At 43.6% G+C, this 20453-nt stretch overlaps 1 protein-coding gene across 4 annotated transcripts in view; it reads left to right on the top strand.

Annotated features, from left to right (window-relative positions):
- The window catches only part of YEATS4 (YEATS domain containing 4), a 98142-nt gene that overhangs the window by 24336 nt on the left and 53353 nt on the right, over window positions 1–20453 (top strand). For 2 of the 4 annotated variants that reach the window (XM_062203252.1, XM_062203250.1), the window contains one exon: window positions 1690–2337. The exons of the other annotated variants lie outside the window; for them this stretch is intronic. In XM_062203252.1, coding sequence (XP_062059236.1) covers window positions 1690–1859 — 170 coding nt within the window. In that variant the 3' untranslated portion in view covers window positions 1860–2337. Of the gene's footprint in view, window positions 1–1689; window positions 2338–20453 lie in introns of those variants that run through there. 4 annotated transcript variants of the gene reach the window in all.

Below are 20453 nucleotides of genomic sequence, written 5' to 3'. Positions count from 1 at the left end.
CCTTTTTCTCTGAAACTCTGGCTTTCAAGTAAATAAATAAATCTTAAAAAATGGAAGTACTCAAGTATATAAAAACTTACCTATAATTCTACTTTTTATTAAAGATTTATTTATTTAAAAGGCAGAGTTACAGAGAGAGAGAGATCTTCTATCCTCTGGTTCACACCCCAAATGGCTATAACAGCCAGGGCTGGGCCAGATGGAAGCCAAGAGCCAAGAGCTGCTTCTGAGTCTTCCATGATAGGGGACAGGGGCCCAAGCACTTGGGCCATCTTGTGCTGGTTTCCCAAGGAGCCTGATTGGAAGCAGAACAGCTGGGACTCAAACTGGCACCAATATGGGAAGCCAGCATTGCAGGTGGCATGTTTACCTGCTACACCACAATACCAGCCCTTAATTCCATTTTCCATGAGCTTTTTGAAGCATCCTCAGATTAACAGAAGCAAGATATGAATATGTGTGGATTTCAATTTTTTTTTTGCCCCAAAGTAGACTTATCTTTTAATTTTTCCCCGTGAACTTGATATACTCTTATACTTTAAAAATCAGCAGCAGCAATTACCTAAAATGTCCACCAGATGGAAATGTTGGATATATACAGGCATTTTTCTTAATGCTACACTATTCAAGTAACATATTTAAATTGATATTTTGTAGTAATGACATTTTCTTTAGTGATTTGTTATGTAGCCAGCTAGGTTGTTTCAGATATCATTTAATGTCTTATCATCATAATAGTTCGATAGGACTTTTTATGTACTAGGCAGCATGTGGATATTTTATGTACACATTAATTCATTTAAAATTTTAACAATATTATGAAGTGTTTCCCATTATAATTTCTGCTTTATAAATGACAAAATTATCATAGAGAGGTGAAAAACCTTAAGAGTGTCACAGCTAATAAACTGTAAAGCTGGAATTCAAATTCAGGCAGTCAGTGCTGCCTCTTTGAGAAAAAAGATATGGGCTTATTTTGATAGTACAATTTTGATTATATAAGTTCACCTGTACATCAATTTAAGAATACTTTTATAAAGTTAGTTCATCTTACTAGCTGAAGTCTCTTGGGTTTGTATGGTCCCTTTTTTCCAAATATAAACTGTGCCTCCACGACCAGAGTTTCATTCTTTTTTTTTTTTTTTTTTTTTTTTGACAGGCAGAGTGGATAGTGAGAGAGAGAAACAGAGAGAAAGGTCTTCCTTTTTGCCGTTGGTTCACCCTCCAATGGTCATTGCAGCCGGCGTACCACGCCGATCTGAAGCCAGGAGCCAGGTGCTTCTCCTGGTCTCCCATGCGGGTGCAGGGCCCAAGGACTTGGGCCATCCTCCACTGCCTTCCCGGGCCATAGCAGAGAGCTGGCCTGGAAGAGGGGCAACCGGGATAGAATCCAGCGCCCCAACTGGGACTAGAACCCGGTGTGCCAGCGCTGCAAGGCGGAGGATTAGCCTGTTAAGCCACAGCGCCGGCCTCAGAGTTTCATTCTTAGCTGTAGAAAACGTCTGAGCTTGTCTGTTGGGAAGTCAGACTTTCTTTCCTACCCCACCCGCCACATTTGATGTTTTCCATCTTCTGTTGTCCGTATTTTATCAGGGGAACATTGACTGAAGAAAGTGCTGTTTGTGATTCTGTGACATATTTTAAATGTAAGAAAACTTAAATAATTCAGTAAAAGTATGTTTTCCTTAGTTGCAGAACTTGAAGTGAAAACTAGAGAAAAATTAGAAGCTGCCAAGAAAAAAACAAGCTTTGAAATTGCAGAGCTGAAGGAGAGATTAAAAGCAAGTCGTGAAACTATAAATTGTTTAAAAAATGAAATCAGGAAACTTGAGGAAGATGATCAGACAAAAGACATATAAATGGCTTTGACAAGAACTTGCTAAAAATCAGGTGGACTTTGATGGAGAAAAGGACTTAATGAAAATGCTGTGATGTTTCTTAGAGGAACTGTGTATGTAGTTGTTGACAGATTCTCGGCAATGGAGTCAAAGTGTTTGTACTGCTCAAGCAATCTTTAATGGAAAATGTGTGTTAATTGAGGATCAATCCTGCATAGGATTTTACCAACCCATTTTAGGGAAATTCTGTGATGTTAAGCACAATTTTTAAAATATTTTTATTTTAGTATATGTGTAGGTTATTGTCCTTTGACAGGTATCAAAATTTCATTATGAAGATTAACTTGTACAAATTTTGTGTGTATTTCTTTAGTAGTTAGAATTAGTGGTAAAATTAGCCTGTGTATTTAATTTCTCAAGTTCTTACCTGCCCCCATGTTACCTGTCTTGTATATGGTGTGCCCAGTACATAGTCAATAAATGCAGTTTACAGATCCTGTTTGTGCCTCTTGATGTATTTCTTCCTCTTTGAAGACTTTCTGGCATTCCTTCAATACAACGAACATACTTCATAGTGCTGTGACCTCACATCTTTTAAGAGGTTGTGCAGAGGTCTGTGTGGTTTGAAATTCCTGCCAGGACCCTCTGGAATGGCACTTACTTTTCCAGGAATCATTCAGCTTCCTCCTGCCTCTATGCATCATGCCTACCAGGCCCGTACTATTGGGGAGGGCATGGGGATAGATCCTAAACTGGAGGGAAAAGTGCCATTGTAGTAGGGGAGCCTTGACATGAGAAACCATCCTCCTTAGCCATATTAGACCCCAAGAATATACTCGTTCAGAAAACCAAAGTTGGGGGTCAGCATTGTAGCATAGTGGGTAAAACCGCTGCCTACAATGCTGATGTTTCATATGAGCACCGGTTCAAGTCCCAGCCACTCCACTTCTGATCCAGTTCCCTGCTAATGGCCTGGGAAAAGCAGAAGATGGCCTAAGTGCTTGGGACCCTGCCACCCATATGAGAGACCTGGCTGAAGCTCCTGGCTCCAATCCTGGCTTTTGTAGCCACTTGGGGAATGAGTGAACCAGCAGACGGAAGACTGTCTGTCTCTCCCTCTCTCTGTAACTTTTAATTGAATAAAATCTCAAAAAAAAGAAAAGAAAAGAAAACCAAAGTCAATGTTTGCAGTTCTGACTTTATATGTACACGGATACAGGGGTACAGGGGTTCAGAATACATCATCGTGGCACAGTCCTGTCCTCCATCAGCTGTTATTTCTGTGTTTACCTTATTCTTCCTGTGAAGTTACAGAGAACTCATAACTCAGTAATAAAGACAAAACGGACTGGTACTGTGGCGTAGCGAGTAAAGCCACTGTCTGCAGTGTTGGCATTCCATTTGAGTGCCGGTTCAAGACCTGGCTGCTCCACTTCCAATCCAGCTCTCTGCTATGGCCTGGGAAAGCAGTGGAAAATGGCTCAAGTGCTTGGGCCCCTGCACCCATGTGTGAGATCCAGAAGTTTCCTGGCTCCTGGCATTGGAACTGCCCAGCTCCAGCTGTTGTAGCCATTTGGGGAGTGAACCAGTGGATTGAAGACCTCTCTCTGCCTCTCCCTTTGCCTCTGCCTCTCTAACTCTTCCTTTCAAATAAATAAATAAATCTTTAAAAAAAAGACAAAACAGTTTAAATATGGGCAAAAGATTGAATAGACATTTCTCCAAAGAAGATATAGAAATGGCCAATAAGACGAGAAGATACACAGTGTCATTAGGAAAATGCAAATCAGAACCACAGTGAGACTTCACACCTACTAGGATGGATGGCCATGAGTTTTAACAAAACAAAACAAATTGGTGAGGATATGGAAATAGTGGAACATCCATACACTGCTGGTAGGAATATCAAATGATGTAACTACTTTTGAAAACAGTTTGGGGGCTGGCGCCGTGGCTCACTTGGTTAATCCTCCGCCTGCGGCGCCAGCATCCCATATGGGTGCCAGGTTCTAGTTCCAGCTGCTCCTCTTCCAGTCCAGCTCTCTGCTGTAGCCGGGGAAGGCAGTGGAGGATGGCCCAAGTGCTTGGGCCCTGCACCAGCATGGGAGATCTGGAGGAAGCACCTGGCTCCTGGCTTCGGATCAGCGCAGCGTTGGCCACAGCGGCCATTTGGGGAGTGAACCAATGGAGGGAAGACCTTTCTCTCTCTCTCTCTCTCTCTCTCTCTCTCTCTCTCTCTCTCTCTCTCACTATCTATAGCTCTACCTGTCAAATAAAAAAAAAAAAAAAGAAAAAGAAAACAGTTTGACAATTCCTCAAAAACTTTAGTTACCCAGTAACTCAGCATTTCCTCTCCTAGTTAGGTACCCAGGAGAAATGGAAATATGTAGTAATATGTATAATTGCCACCCAAAAAAAAAAAAAATGTTCGTTAACCAATGGATAAATAGATGTGGTATATCTATATGATTGAATATTACTTAGCCATAAAAATGAACTGCTTGGGGCAGGTATTTGGCCTAGTGGTTAAGATGCTGATATCCCACATTGCAGTTCCTGGGTCCCCTACCCTGTTCCAGCTCATGACTAGCTAGCTGCTAATGCAGACTCTAGGACACAGCAATGATGGTTCAAGTAATTGGATTTCTGTCACCCATATGGAAGAACTGGATCAAGTTCCTGACTCTTAGCTTTAGTCATCAGCCCAGCCCAGGACAATTGTGGACTCGTGGGCTCTTAGAGGGGGGACCAGCAAATAAGAACTCTGTCTCTGCTTCTCAAAAAAATTTTTTTAAAGAAAGTATTGATTCTGCTACAGCATGAATGAATGTGCTAAGTGAAAGATGCTAGGCATAAAAAGCTGCATTATTATATGATTCCATATATGTGACATTCCAGAATATGCAAATCTGTTGGATGTTGATTGCCAAGGTATCAGGAGAATGGAGGGTGCTTCATCTGGTGGTCAAGTGTTTTGGAATTAGTGGTGATAGTTGCACAGTTTTGTGATTTTACTAAAAGCACTGAATTGTGCTCTTCGAAAAGGTGAATATTATGTAAATTTTATCTCAATAAAAATTTTGAAACATCTCAAAAAGAGCCAGGAGGTGACCAAAGCTACATAGTGGCAACGGCTCATTCATCTGTCTATGCCAGATGAATCATTGGGAAGGTGATTGTGGCAAAAAATACAAAAATCTGCTAAAGTGAGCAGGCTTGTTCAGGATCTGTTCATATTATTTAAATAGACAGCTACTTGGCTCATGTGCTCCCTTCAGCAGTGCACTGGTGGGGATGTTATGCTTCTCAAAGCTTCACTTGCCCACCAATGAAGCATATGAGGTGTGAACTGGGTGAAATCATTTTCAGAGTTGTAAAGTCAGGAAAACCTTGTGCAGGAACTCCCTACCTGGATAATCCCAATCAGTTTGGAAACCACCTATCCAAAAATCTGGAAGAACTTGGTATCTCTTCAACACAGTGAAGGAAAGTTGGAAGGAACCCGAGGGAAAGAATTATGTTTTTGCTTTATGGAAAAAGAATTTTCCTAAATTTCATCACAAACTCCCAATTTCTCCTGTCACATTTGTGAAATAGCTAAGAGTAAATGAAGTAAAAGGATTTCCAATTTTTTAAAATAAAAATTGCTATTTTTTAAAAATTTGTTGATTAATTTGAAAAGCGGAGTGACAGATTTTCCATCTGCTGGATTGTTCCACAAATGGCTGCAACAGCTGGAGCTGATCCAGGCTAAAGCCAGGAGCCAGAACTTCATCTGGGTCTCCCACATGGGTGCAGGGATGCAAGCACTTGGGCCACCTGCTTCTGCCTTTCCAGGTGCATTAGCAGGGACCTGGAATCAGAATCGGGGCAACCGGGACTTGAACCAGTGCTTCAATATGGGATGAGCACAAGGTTGTGGGCAGCTTAATTCAAGCACCACAATACCGGCCTCTATTACAATTTTTCATAAAGTAAACATATTTTTCCTGTTGCTTAGGATGATAGAAATCTCTACAATGTTCCAGAAGGTCTTGATTTCTGTTTCCTCGTTCTACCAGTGAAAGAGAATATTTATTTACCAAGGGATCATTCCTTCATATCAAGAGCTAGAACAATTAAACACTCAGCTAATTAGACAGTTTACTTCTTTAAAGAAGATCAAAGTTTCATTTTTCTAAGCAATGTAGGTGGTTACTGTTGTTATCCATACTTTACAAATAGGAGATTAAGAGACTATAGCTTGCTGTTGAGTCAACCACCGGGTCTCAGATGAGTAATCCACAGCTACAGGCTTCTCTGCCTCTATAATACTTAATTCTCATGTTCAAAGCATTAGAACATTTTTAATTATCTGTTGCTCGTGTCCAAATACTTCTTAAACCTCCCTCCTTTGGAGTAATTTAAAACTATCAAAAATGAACATCAAGTGGCACAAAGGCAAAACACTATAGATGTGAATCTTGCAAGCCATTAGTACGATGTAAGGAAATTCTGTTGAGGACTGCTGGGTGGAATTCTAAAGAAAAGGTATTCGAAATTTCTTGTAAAGACACTTCAAGGGGCTGCTGTTGTGGCATAGTGGGTTAAGCCACAGCCTACAATGCTGGCATCCCATATTGGGCACCTGTTCAAGTCCCAGCTGTTCCATTTCTGATCCAGCTCCCTGCTAATGCATCTGGGAAAACGGCAGAAGCGCCTGAGTGCTTGGGCCCCTGCACCCACATGGGAGACCCTGATGAAGCTCTTGGCTCCTGACCCAACTCCAGCTGTTGCAGGCATGTGAGGAGGGAATCAGTGGATCTCTCTCCCTGTCTCTGTAAACCTGCCTTTCAAATAAAATAAATACATCTTTTTAAAAAAATTTTTTTTCAAGTTCCTATTCTTTGTGCATTACTTTCAGTGTCTCCAGTTTGTTTACTAATTATAGATTTCAACTTTTTTGTTTGTTTTTAAAGATTTAAGTATTTATTTGAAAGAATTACAGAGGAGAGGCAGAGCGAGAGAATCTTCCATCCACTGTTTCACTCCCCAAATGGCCACAATGGTCAGGGGTAGGCCAGGGGAAAGCCAGGAAGCAGGAGCTTCTTCCAGGTCTCCCACGTGGGTGCAGGGGCCCAAGCACTTGATCTATCTTCTGCTTTCCCAGCCCTTTAGCAGGGAGCTGGATCGGAAGTGGAGCAACCAAGACTTGAACCACCACCCATAGGGGATGCCAGCATCACAGGTGGTGGCTTTACCCACTACACCACAGCGCTGGCCCCCAATTTCAAACTCTTGAGACTAAAATAAAAGGTGTTCCAACAGGTACTGGCTAGAAAAAACATGAATAAATATTATTTTCTTGGAATTGGAAAGAATTTCAAATTTGAACTTAGGAATCTCCTAAAATTTGCTTTAAACTTCTCTGGAAAATGGAAGATGGTAGAGAAAAATAGGGAAGACTGATGAAACAGGATTTCCTATGTGTCGATGAATGTAGAAGTGGAGTAACAAGTGGATAGGAACTTATATTATTTTCTCTGTTTTTGTAAATGCTTAAGATTTTCCATAATAGAAGTTTGTCAGTATCAGAGCTAACCATTATGATTCCTTTTTTTTTTTTTTTTTTTTTTTGACAGGCAGAGTGGACAGTGAGAGAGAGAGAGACAGAAAGGTCTTCCTTTTTGCCGTTGGTTCACCCTCCAATGGCCGCCGCGGTAGGCGCCCTGCGGCCGGCGCACCACGCTGATCCGATGGCAGGAGCCAGGTGCTTCTCCTGGTCTCCCATGGGGTGCAGGACCCAAGCACTTGGGCCATCCTCCACTGCACTCCCTGGCCACAGCAGAGAGCTGGCCTGGAAGAGGGGCAACCGGGACAGAATCCAGTGCCCCGACCGGGACCAGAACCCAGTGTGCTGGCGCCGCAAGGCGGAGGATTAGCCTAGTGAGCCGCGGCGCCGGCTCATGATTCCTTTTTTCTTTTCACTAAAGTCAATAACTGATAAAGTTGTGTTGATACTTGATCAGAGCAACACCTTCCAGTTGCAAAGTTAGCATGTCTATATTTTAATAATCCCAGCGAATTCTTCCATACTGATTACTGAATATAAGAAAACTCCAGAAAAAAGAACAAAAGAAAAAAGAGAACAAAGAAAAACAAAAAAAAAAAAAAAAAAAAAGAAAACTCTAGAAAGATAGATGGGAGGAGAGAAAACAGGGAGATAAGAGAAAGAAAATCCCCTGGGGAGCTTTTTTTTAAACAAGTACAGAGTTCTGACGTGGACATTTGCGTGGACATTTGCGTAGGGTTAAGATACACAGGTTCCATATCAAAAGTGCCTGCTCCTGACTCAAACTTTATGCCAACACAGACCCTGGGAAGCAGTAGTAATGGCTCAAGTAATTCAGTTCTTGCCACCCACGTGGGACACCTGGATTGAGTTCCTGGCTACTTGATTCAGCTGTTGTGGGCATTGGAGGAGTGACCCAGGTGATGGGAGATTTCTCTCCCTGCAACTCCCAATAAATTAAAAGAAAAAAAAGTACAGAACCCTAAATTTCACTCCCAAAGATCTGATTACCTAGATGTGGAAAGGAGCATATTTAACAAAATTTAACAAATATGCAATTGTTAAAGGTATCTGGATGATTTGAGAAACCATTATGTTGACACAAGTTGATAAGTTGGACTACATAGAAATGCAACCCTTCTGGATGAGAGAAAAACAATAAAAGTATTATAAAGGAAAACTGAGACAGATAACAGTGTCTTACTGAGGTAAAAAAAAAAATTCTTGTAGTTCATTAAGGAAGAGGAATGAACCACTGGCCAAAGACTTAAATAGTTCATTAAAAAAGATATTTAAATAAATATGCTTGACCCTACTAAATCCTAAGTATATGCAAATTTAAATAGCAAGTGTTTCTTATCCATGTTGATGAAGATAAATGGTGATGACAAATACTGGTAACAGAGAAGACACCACTGAAACCAGAAACAAACCAGCTGGCAGTCGGAGATGGGTGATCTTTATGTTTTATCTGAAATTCAGATTTACCTAAATATTGAAGTGTTTTTCCTACTCTGTATCTAGGAAAGATATTAAAAAGCAAAGCAAAACAAAACAAAAAAGTCACCCAGTGCTAGCAAGAGAGTGGAAAAACAAGTCCTCTGATAGAATGGTGGAATTGTAGATTGGCCCAATATTCTTGAAGGACAATTGGCTAATATTTACTAAAATATTCTGGCTCAGCAACTTCACCTTTTAAATTTACACGTTTTAAAGATTATTTATTTGAGAGAATTACAAAGAGAGGGAGAGACAGAAAGAGAGAGAACTTTCCATCTGCTGGTTTACTTCCCAAATAGCCACAAGAGCCAAGGCTGAGCCAGGCTGAAGCCAGGAGCTTCATCCAGGTCTCCCATGTGGGTGCAGGGGCCCAAGGACTTGGGCCATCCTCCACTGCTTTCCCACCCTCCCTAGCAGGGAGCTGGATCGGAAGTAGAATAGCGGGGACTCAAACCGGCGGCCATATAGGATGCTTGCACTGCAGTCAGAAGTTTTACCCACAATGTCACAGTTCCAGCCCCATAAATTTACATTTTTAAACTTTTTGTTGGAAGCCATTAGACTTTTAAGAATGTATTATTTAGGGGCTGGTGCTGTGGTGTAGTGAGTAAATTGGCCACTTGCAGTGCCAGCATCCCATATGGGTGCCAGTTTGAGTCCCGGCTCCTCCACTTCCTATCCAGCTCTCTGCTATGGCCTGGGAAAGCAGTGGAAGATGGCCGAAGTGTTTGGGCTCCTGCACCCATGTGGGAGACCTGGAAGAAGCTCTAGGCTCCTGGCTTTGGATCAGTGCAGCTCCAACCATTGTTGCCATCTGAGGAGTGAACCAGCGGATGGAAGACCTCTCTCTCTGCCTTTGCCTCTGCCTTTCTGTAATTCTGCCTTTCAAATAAATAAATAAAAATTTTAAAAAATGTATTATTTAGAAAAATCCAAATATGCAAGATATATACAGGGATGTTCATTGCAACACTGTTCACTTTAAGCAATGGGAAAAAAATGAAAGCAAGGCAAATGTCTTATTAACTGTTATGGCATACAGTGATACAATGGAATCCGCTGTGATTGTCAAAATGAATAGAACAGATCTGTATGCCCTACTGTGAAAGCAGTATCTGGATTAGGCTGGTGAGTGAGAGTTGGGGAAGGTAGTTTGAAAAGCTATGTCTGTGATCCCATTTTTGTAAATAATATTACGGCATGCAGAGAAAAATGACTTGGAATCTTCACCAATCTTAAGAGGAAAAAAAAAAACTCACTGCACTATGTATCTAAATGTTTGGATTTGTTACAATAAGAATGGATTTCATTTGAGTGAAGGAATAGAAATAAAGAGTTAGGAACGGCCGGCGCCGTGGCTCAACAGGCTAATCCTCAGTCTAGTGGCACTGGCACACCGGGTTCTAGTCCCAGTCAGGGCGCCAGATTCTGTCCCGGCTGCCCCTCTTCCAGGCCAGCTCTCTGCTGTGGCCAGGGAGTGCAGTGGAGGATGGCCCAGTGCGTGGGCCCTGCACCCCATGGGAGACCAGGAGAAGCACCTGGCTCCTGCCTTCGGATCAGCGCGGTTCGCCGGCCGCAGCGCACCAGCTGCGGTGGCCATTGGAGGGTGAACCAACGGCAAAAGGAAGACCTTTCTCTCTCTCTCTCTCTCTCTCTCTCTCTCTCTCTCATTGTCCACTCTGCATGTCAAAAAAAAAAAAAAAAAAAGAGTTAGGAACAACAGATGTCTTGATTATCAGAACCTTGCCTTCCATTCCATGAACCAGATCGTGATGAAGTGTCATGTGCTAGTTCAGAGACATAAAACGTGACTTGCAAATGATGTGAGGGACTCAGGGGCCAGGATATCTTCAGGGATTTATGGATAAGGTGCTTGTGCAGGGCATCATGCAGCAAATAACATCATGATCCTGAGAGAAAAATAGGTGATGAAAGTTGGGTCTTACCCATATTCTGACTCATCTTGGGCTCTCAAGTCAGGTCAGACTTTGATTCCTTTTAGTTGCTTTTAATTAGTAAACTGATTATTGACCACCGAGGTTCCAGGAGCCTTATATGTGTTTGATATGTTTCATGCCAATCCCCAACTCCTAGTAGCCCTCCCCTACTCCCACTGCATTGTTTACTCGTTCTCACTTTCACTGGTTAAATGTTCTCTGTCTTCAGTCAGGCTCCATTGCTCTTTAGTAAGTCCTTAGTCTCCTTAGTCTGTCCTTAGGGAATTCCTCATCATTGCTATTTAAAAATTTCCAGTCAACTGAATCATCTGTCCCCTTATGCAGAGTGAATAGGGCCATCAAAATAGAAGGGAGCTTAGGAAGCATCTAATTCAGTTCCTTCACTTGATAAGGGCATAAGGCCTTGAAGAAATTAAATGACTTTCATGGTCACCCAATCCACTGAATTCAGCATTCCCTCCCTGGGCAGTCATGGGTACTTGAGTATCAAAGTACAGCTTAACCAAGGCTTAGAGAAGGGTGTTGTGAGCTGGAAATCAACTTGGAAACTAACTTTTGAAGACACCAACTTTCAAAAAAGACTCTGGAAACTGGGGTTTATTGTGACTGATCGTCAAATCCTTATCATCAAAAATTTTGTCTATTCTTCCTGTAGCTGATCTGGTCAAATCATGTTCTCAAAATTAATGAGAATTGTCATCTCTACTTGGTCTAATTACATGCATGAATTAAAACCACAAATCTATTTGATCTTATTCTGCACATCAGCAGATGACCTCAGTTCTTACATCACTGAGATCATTGATGCCATTCAAAATGGCTCTGTAGACTTCCACCCATACAGAGTTGCTCTTTGTCCTCACTAAATCCTGCTTTCTTCATCTGTCTAAATGTTTTCCTCCTCTGTAATTTCAGTTCCAATTTGTACTATGTGCTGCTGAAAATCTATAATTCGGAAATCAACTTTCCCGAGCCTTACTTGCTGTGGTGAATGAGAGTGCTACCCACTTCATGGGATTCTGTTTAAGGTTAAGTGAAATAGCACTGTGAATGATAGGAAGAAAGAATATAATAAAGCTAGATGTTTGCAAAAATGCTCCACCAAATAAAATCTAGCAATTACAAAGAGGACTAAGTGCATTATCAAGTGAGATTAATTTCAGGAATGCAAGGTTGGTTTCACATATAAAAATCAATCTATGGGCCGGCGCCGTGGCTCAACAGGCTAATCCTCCGCCTTGCGGTGCCGGCACACCGGGTTCTAGTCCCGGTCGGGGCACCGATCCTGTCCCGGTTGCCCCTCTTCCAGGCCAGCTCTCTGCTGTGGCCAGGGAGTGCAGTGGAGGATAGCCCAAGTGTTTGAGCTCTGCACCCCATGGGAGACCAGGAGAAGCACCTGGCTCCTGCCATCAGAACAGCGCGGTGCGCCGGCCGCAGCGCGCTACCGCGGCGGCCATTGGAGGGTGAACCAACGGCAAAAGGAAGACCTTTCTCTCTGTCTCTCTCTCTCACTGTCCACTCTGCCTGTAAAAAAAAAAAAAAAAAAAAATCAATCTATGTGATACACTATTATGAATTGGATTGTGTCCTGTCACTGCCCAAATTCATATATTGAAGTTCTAACCCCTAGTATCTTAGAATGCGACTGTATTTGGAGATAGTGTCTATAAAGAGGTTATTAAGTTTACATGAGGTCATTAGGGTGGGCCCTAATCGAATCTGATTGGTGTCCATGTAAGAGATTATGACACAGACATGTATCACCATGGGAAAACACAAGGAGATGGCCCTCAACAAAGGCTTCAGAAGATACCAACTCTGCCCACACCTTAATCTCAGGCTTCTAGATTCCAGAATTGGGGAAAATAAGTTTCTGCTGTTTAAACTTACCAGTACGTGGTACTGTGTTATGGCACCCCTAACAAATTCATACAGATAGCATATTAATAGAATAAAAGACTAAAAAAAAAGCCACAGATGATCATCTCAATAGATGCAGAAAAAGCATTTAACAATATTCAACATTATTTTATGATGAACACTCAACAAATGAAAAACATAGGGAACTTTTTCAACCTGAAACACACATAACAGTGACAGATGGGTCTTTTGCCAATTAGATGTGAAGAACAAGACAAGATGTTCAGTCTCTTTGTATCTATTCAACAATGTGGTGGAGGTTCTAGCCAGGGCAATTAGTGAAGAAAAATGAAGGGGCCAGAGTGTGGCATAGCTTGTACGCCTACCTGCAATGCCAGCATCCCATATGGACACCAGTTCAAGACCTGGCTGCTCCACTTCCAATCCAGCTCTCTGCTATGGCCTGGGAAAGCAGTAGAATATGGTGCAGCTCCTGGCTCCTGGCTCCTGGCTTCGGATCGGCCTTGGGGAATGAACAAGGAGCTCTCTCTTTCTGCCTCTGCTTCTCTCTAACGCTGTTTCAAATAAATACATCTTATTAAAAAAAAAAAAAAAGGTTTCCCATTGCATCTATAAAATAAAGGTACTATCAGGGTCTATTTAAGAAAAAAGGATAAAAGCCATTCAGATTAGAAAGGAAGATGTAAAGTGATCTCTACTCACAGATGACACGTTCCTGTACAAAGAAAATCCTAAGAGCTAAACACACGAGCACACAGAAACGACTAGAGGTCATAAATGGGTGCAGCAGGTTGCTGGGTATAAGATAAACACACAAGCTGAGGCTGCTGGTGGAGGCCCCACCGGCAGCCAGGGCGGAGCGGGACGAGGGAGAGCGAGAGGAAGCTAGCAGAGGGCGCCCTTCCACCGCCCAGCTACCTCATGACTATTGCACCACGCCCGGTGGGACGCTCTTTTCTCACCATGCCGGGAGGCGCCCGAATCATTTCTGACCCAAAGTTTCTGTTGGATCATCACAGTTCTCCAATGGCTCAGACCCTGCCCTGCCATCTTCGCAGTATTCCAGGAGTCACTAGTCCTGGCACCTTAGTCGAAGACTCCCCAGTAGAAGTACAGCTAGAACAACCTAAACAATCATGACCGGAAGCAAGCAGTTGGGGATGCTGCTCAGTTTAAAATGGAAATCTGACTCTCCAGCCAGGATTAGAAGAAAAGCAGTGGCAAGAAGGCCTGTGTGTACCTGACTTGACCAATAGGATCCACAGTGGAAAGACAGAAGAGGAGCACCAGCAGTCCCCCTTGCAGTTTGCACCTTCCCCTTCCTGCAGGTGCCGAATAATGGGATGATGAGCTGCATCTAACATATTTCTCCTCCTTTCCTGTTACCCCTCCCACTTAGATTAGATTGAAGACCTGGGAGTATTTCTGTAGACCCAAGCAGTCTATAGTAGAAACGTCTGAACCATCTTCGTTGGTCATTTTTCTATTGAGAACCACCCATCCCCTCTCAGATCTTCTCCAAACCAAATCTCAACCCCCCAATAATGAGCCCCTGCTGGGGCTTCCGGCAAAGGGATCCAGAGGTTTGGTGGGTTCTGTGTTGTTCATGTTCCTGAACCTCCTCTCTCCTCCCTTGCTCTGGATCCTGCCCGTTTTTCTGTGCTGTGAGATTGTGGGTTTGAGTTTTTAAAAACACCAGGGGAGATGATAAGAGAGAAAGCTGCTCTCCCTTTTACCTTCGGCGTTTGTCCTTCAGGACAGCACACCGTGTGTGCGACTCTGGGAGCATTACCCTGTGACACCGTTTTGAAGTCCCCTTCCCCTCTTTCCTCTGGGAGGAGTGCCTTCTGTCTTGGTCTCACAGTCCACCCCGCCGTTCCTTTCCATAGGCGTTTGTGCAGACATGTTGAAACTGTGTCAGAAGAGAGCCCTCAGGAATGGCTGTTCTTTGCCCCCCGCCGTTCCTCCCCACTTGCTCTGACTGCTGGCAGAGTCCTCTGTATATCCGGGTGGTTTATCTGCTCCCAGAGCAGGTCCATCCCGAGTAAGAGAGGCGCGTCGGTCTCCACTGGCGGGGAAAGCCCGATGGCAGTATGGTGCCAGGTCACACATGAGGATGGCCCGGAAGAGTGTTGAATCTCTGGCGTACCCCGCCCCAGCAGTCGCTGTTTTAAGAGCCGATGAGCATTGTCATATTTGTTGTCCTCTATGTGAGTTTAAAGCTGCCTCTCAGGTGATTCTAAGACAAGAGCTCTTTTTCCCTTGGCTGGTCTGCTTTGTTTGACTGCTGGGATCGATAAGCGTGGGCCTCAGAGTGTGTTCCTCCCAGTTCTCTTGCCTTTCCCACTGTGCTCTGGGCTTTCCCTTCCTCTTCATTCCTTCTTCCTCCCTCTTTCCCTTCTCTGCCAGGACATTTTTCAAATCCACTTCAAAGATACCTCAAGTGTTGGTATCTGGTAATACCTGTTACTCCTCTTATTTGAGGAGTAACCTTTTATTTTTAAGATGACTACAGACCTATCGTTAGATGTGTTTTCAGTACAATTCTGAACAGCAACTCTTTAATGAAACACCACCCAGTGTTAGGAAGGTGGGAAATGTCCACAGGCAAGTCTGCTTCTGAACTCTCTCCTTCCTCCCCCAACTTGGGTGTGCGTGTCTGCAGTTTGTAGAGTGGTTTGTGAACCTGGATCATTCTGCCTTGCTGTGGGTTGTTCAGGAAACCCACCCGTTCTTTGTCCTGGCCCTGTGCTTTCTCATTCACCCTCCTTGCCTCCTGCCTGTCCCGAGGCTGTGGACTGGCACAGTAATCCCAGGAGAGGGACTCCCCTTATAGATGAATGCATCCATAAGTAAAGGAGCCACTGGTGTCTTGGGAATTGGCAGCGATCAGACTCCAGGGTGAGAGCAGGGCTACTCCTCATCAGCTAAGAAAGCTGTTTTTCTTTGGAACTATGAACGCCCCTGTTTATGAACACATGGAGGGAAGAAGAGAGGAGGGATGTCTGTGGAACGTTGTTCTGTTTTGTGCTACAAAATGTGAATAGTGCAAAGAGTGAAAACCTTTTGTGATGGTTGATGTCTCAGAAATAAGCCCGATCTCCATTGTTTGGGGGATGCTTTGGCTCTCAAAAACTGATAATCTGGAAAGTATTTATTTATTTATTTTTTTGGTTGTTGAATGTGTCCTTGTTCTAATCTCAATTAAACTCTAAATTTCATTTAAAAAAAAGATAAGCACACAAAGATCAGTTATATTTCCATATACTTGCAATGAACAATCGGAAGATAAAATTAAGAAAACAAACAGTAGGGACTGGTGTTGTGGCACAGAGGGCTACGGCACAGTGTATGATGATGGCATCCCATATGAGCTCATGTTCCAAGTTCTGGCTACTCCACTTCCAATCCATCTACTTGCTAATGTACCTGGGAAAGATGGCCCCAGTTTGTGTCCCTGCTACCCATGTGGGAGACCCAGATGGAGTTCCAAGCTCCTGGCTTTGGCCTGCCCCAGCTTTGGTCGTTGCAGCTATTTGTAGAGTGAACCAGTTGAGGGAAGATCTCTTTCTCTCTGTCTTTCCCCCTCTCCCTGTAACTCTGCATTTCAAATAAATAATAAATCTTTTTTTAAAAAAAGAAAGAGAGCAGCTAGCGCCGCAGCTCACTTGGCTAATCCTCCACTTGCGGTGCCGGCACCCCAAGTTCTAGTCCCGGTCGGGGCGCCGGATTCTGTCCCGGTTGCCCCTCTTCCAGGCCAGCTCTCTGCTGTGGCCTGGGAGTGCAGTAGAGGTTGACCCAAGTGCTTGGGCCCTGCACCCACATGGGAGACCAGGAGAAGCACCTGGCTCCTGGCTTCGGATCTGCAGCGGCCATTGGAGGGTGAACCAATGGCAAAAGGAAGACCTTTCTCTCTGTCTCTCTCTCTCTCTCTCGCTATCCATTCTGTCTGTCAAAAAAAAAAAAAAAAAAAAGCAAAAGAAAGGAAAAATTCATATGGTGGTCCATAGACACTTGGAAAGACAAGTAAACCCACTAGTAAATGGAAACCCACTAGGAAATGCAAATTAGCACAAGACCATTTCTCATTCACTGTAAGACAAAATTAAAAGATTTCTGATATGTTACACAGAGTAAGGGAAACTGGTATTCATAAACTGTCAGTGTACATTAATATTAATAGACATTTAACAATATTTACCAGGAATTAACATTTATTTACCAGTTGATCAAGTAATTTCATTGCTAGGAAATACATGTATATAGGATGTTCATTGATCATTCATAATGTGAAAAATGGATGTAAATTAATTACCAGTATGTACACAAATTGTTGTGAATTTTTTTAAAAGATTGACTTATTTTATTTGAGAGGCAGAGCTACAAGAGACAGAGGAAGAAGCAGAGAGAGAGAGAGAGATCTTCCATCCACTGGTTCACTCCCCAAATGGCTACAACGGCGGGAGCTGGGCTGATCCGAAGCCAGGAGCCAGGTCTCCCACATGGGCACAGTAGTCCAAGGATTTGGACCATCTTCTGCTTCTTTCCTAGGCACATTAGCAGGGAGGTGGATCAGAACTGGAGCAGTTGAGACTTGAACCAGCACCCATAAGGGATGCTGGCACTGCAGGTGGCAGCTTTAACCACTACACCACAGCTCCAGTCCTGTTGTGAATGTTTAGAAAAATTACAAGAATTATTTTTAAGAAAAGCAGTGAAATTGGAGCATGTAATATGGGTAAAGACTTAACAAAACTATTTCCCTTTCTGCCTGAGAAACTGACCTTTAGTTAACTTCCTAGTTGTTTCCCAGGCAGCTTGATAAGGGTAGTGCGTCAAGCACGCTGCTAGGCAGCACACGTGGTAAAAATGGTCCCTGACTGGTAAACTGCTGTAGATCGAGAAAACTGCCAATCCCTGCAGGAAGTCACATTCTTGGACTTCCTTGATGTCACCCTTATAAGTGGTATGCTGCGCACAGAGACCCTTGAGTGAGCCCATGAAGTTCTTCCAAGAGATATCAGCTCGGATAGGGAATGAGGCCAGTAATGCAAGGCTGCTCCCAGGTTTGGTTGATGGGTGTCTTGCTCCCTTGAGCCTAAACTTCACTGCTTAGTGATGGCTGCCAAGGCTCTCAAAGTGCTGGCCCCTGCCCTGATGGCAGTCAGTGGCTCCTTTGAAGTAGCTGCAATTAGGAGCCAATATTCTGGGGCTGGCGCTGTGGTGCAGCGGGTTAATGCCCCGGCCTGAAGTGCCGGCATCCCATATGGGTGCCAATTCAAGTCCCGGCTGCTCAACTTCCAATCCAGCTCTCTGCTATGGCTTGGGAAAGCAGTAGAAGATGGCCCAAGTCCTTTGGCCCCTGTACCCATGTGGGAGACCTAGAAGAAGCTTCTGGCTCCTGGCTTCAGATCGGCGCAGCTCCAGCCATTGTGGCCAATTGGGGAGTGAGCCATCGGATGGGAGACCTCTCTCTCTCTCTCTCTCTCTCTCTCTCTCTCTCTCTCTGCCTCTCCTCTGTGTAACTCTAACTTTAAAATAAAATAAAATAACTTTAAAAAAAAAAAAAAGGAGCCAATATTCTGGGGCTGGCGCTGTGGTGCAGCGGGTTAATGCCCTGGCCTGAAGTGCCGGCATCCCATATGGGTGCCAATTCAAGTCCCGGCTGCTCCACTTCCAATCCAGCTCTCTGCTATGGCTTGGGAAAGCAGTAGAAGATGGCCCAAGTCCTTTGGCCCCTGTACCCATGTGGGAGACCTAGAAGAAGCTTCTGGCTCCTGGCTTCAGATTGGCGCAGCTCCAGCCGTTGTGGCCAATTGGGGAGTGAGCCATTGGATGGAAGACCTCTCTTTCTCTCTCTCTCTCTCTCTCTCTCTCTCTGCCTCTCCTCTGTGTAACTCTAACTTTAAAATAAAATAAAATAACTTAAAAAAAAAAAGGAGCCAATATTCTGTAAAACCTGGAAAGATCCAGGGTGTGGGGCATGGCTGGAAGGACTTTGATGGTAAATTAAAAATAAATGTGTAAGTTAAAGAATTAGTATATACATGCCCTTGACCTCAACCAGTAGGATCTTCACTCTGTTCCTTGAATGTACCCTGAACTTGTCTGACGCACTTGCTATCTCCTTCCTTTGTTGAAATATGTCCTTCTCACAGGGCTGGAATCCTCTACCCTCAAGCAAGCTCACCTTCCTCTGAACTGACAGAGCACCTTGCTGGCCTCTCTTTTTTGTTATCCTTGCTGGCAGTTCTCTGCCACTGCTTACTCCCAGTGCCTGCACTGGGTCTGTTCCATGCCAAGGCACAAAATCTAGCTGTAATTCTGGCTTTCCCTTCTACCCTTATCCTGTCCTAATGCTGAGCACAGAGTCTTGTCCAGCTGTGTGCCAAGATATTAAAAATAAATACATAGCTGACTACATGTTAAAAGTGAATAGCCTTGGCAACTCATGACGACAGCCTAGGGTGGTTACTGGCGCCATAAACTAGAGTGTCAATTTGTTGGGTCAACAACAGGAGTCACTGTGCACTTGCTCCTCATGTGGGATCTCTGTCCTTAATGTGCTGTACATTGTGATTTAATGCTATAACTAGTACTCAAACAGTATGTTTCACTTTGTGTTTCTATGTGGGTGCAAACTGTTGAAATCTTTACTTAATATATACTAAATTGATCTTCTGTATATAAAGAGAATTGAAAATGAATCTTGATGTGAATGGAAGTGGAGAGGGAGCAGGAGAGGGGAGGGTTGCAGGTGGGAGGGAAGTTATGGGAGGGGGAAGCCATTGTAATCCATAAGCTGTACATTGGAAATTTATATTCATTAAATAAAAGTTTAAAAAAAGTGAAAAACCCTTGAATTTGGCCTAAAATAAGACCAAAGTGACCATTATTATTATTATTAATTATAGTTTAAGAAACTGCGTTATGGGACAGACGCTTGACCTAGATGTAAAAATGCCGGTTAAAATGCCTACATCCCACATCGAAGTGCCTGGGTTTAAATCTCAGCTCCAGTTCCTGATTTCCACTTCCTGATAATGGAGACCCTAGGAGGCAGTGGTGATGGCTGAAGTAATTGGGTTCCTGCTGCTCAGGAGACTTGGACTGAGTTCCCAGCTTCGGGCAGACCCAGCCCTGGGCCTTGCAGGCATTTGGGAAATGAACCAGTGAATGGGAAAGCTTGCTGTTGTGCGCTGGCTCTCTCTCTCTCTCTCTCTCCCTCTCCCTCTCCCTCTCCCTCCGTCCCTCCTTCTCTCTCTCTTTCTCCCCTTTCCCTTTTCTCTCTCTCCCTTCTCCCCTCTCCCATTCTCTCCCTTCCCCTCCCCTCCTTCCTCTTTTTCTTTCTCTTTTTCTGTAGAGACAGAAAGAGAGTGCTAGAGAGAGCAAATGACACTTTATTTTTACCAATAAATATGGGAAAAGTTTAATGAACAAGACTGTGAGGAAGTGTGTTGTTTTGAACTGCCTGAGGACAGGGTCAGCCCAAGAAGAATTTCAATAGAACTGCAAATGAAAAACTGTTTCTGTAGGGAGAGACCTGAACTGACATGCTATTCCCCAGAGCTGCTCAGGCACATCTGATAACTAATCGAGACATTCCATCAAGACCACATGTGCAGGGCCATAGCCTAGATGTCAAAGCATTCAAATTGCCAAAGGAAGTGTTGAAGCTACACAAAGAAGGGGCTTTGTGCAACACCTTTTTGTTGAAAAGATCCA

The sequence above is a fragment of the Lepus europaeus genome, chromosome 10 (assembly GCF_033115175.1).
Source record: "Lepus europaeus isolate LE1 chromosome 10, mLepTim1.pri, whole genome shotgun sequence".
NCBI classification, from domain to species: domain Eukaryota; kingdom Metazoa; phylum Chordata; class Mammalia; order Lagomorpha; family Leporidae; genus Lepus; species Lepus europaeus.
Note: the sequence above shows the minus strand (reverse complement) of the source record. Positions and strands in the feature narration are given on the sequence as shown.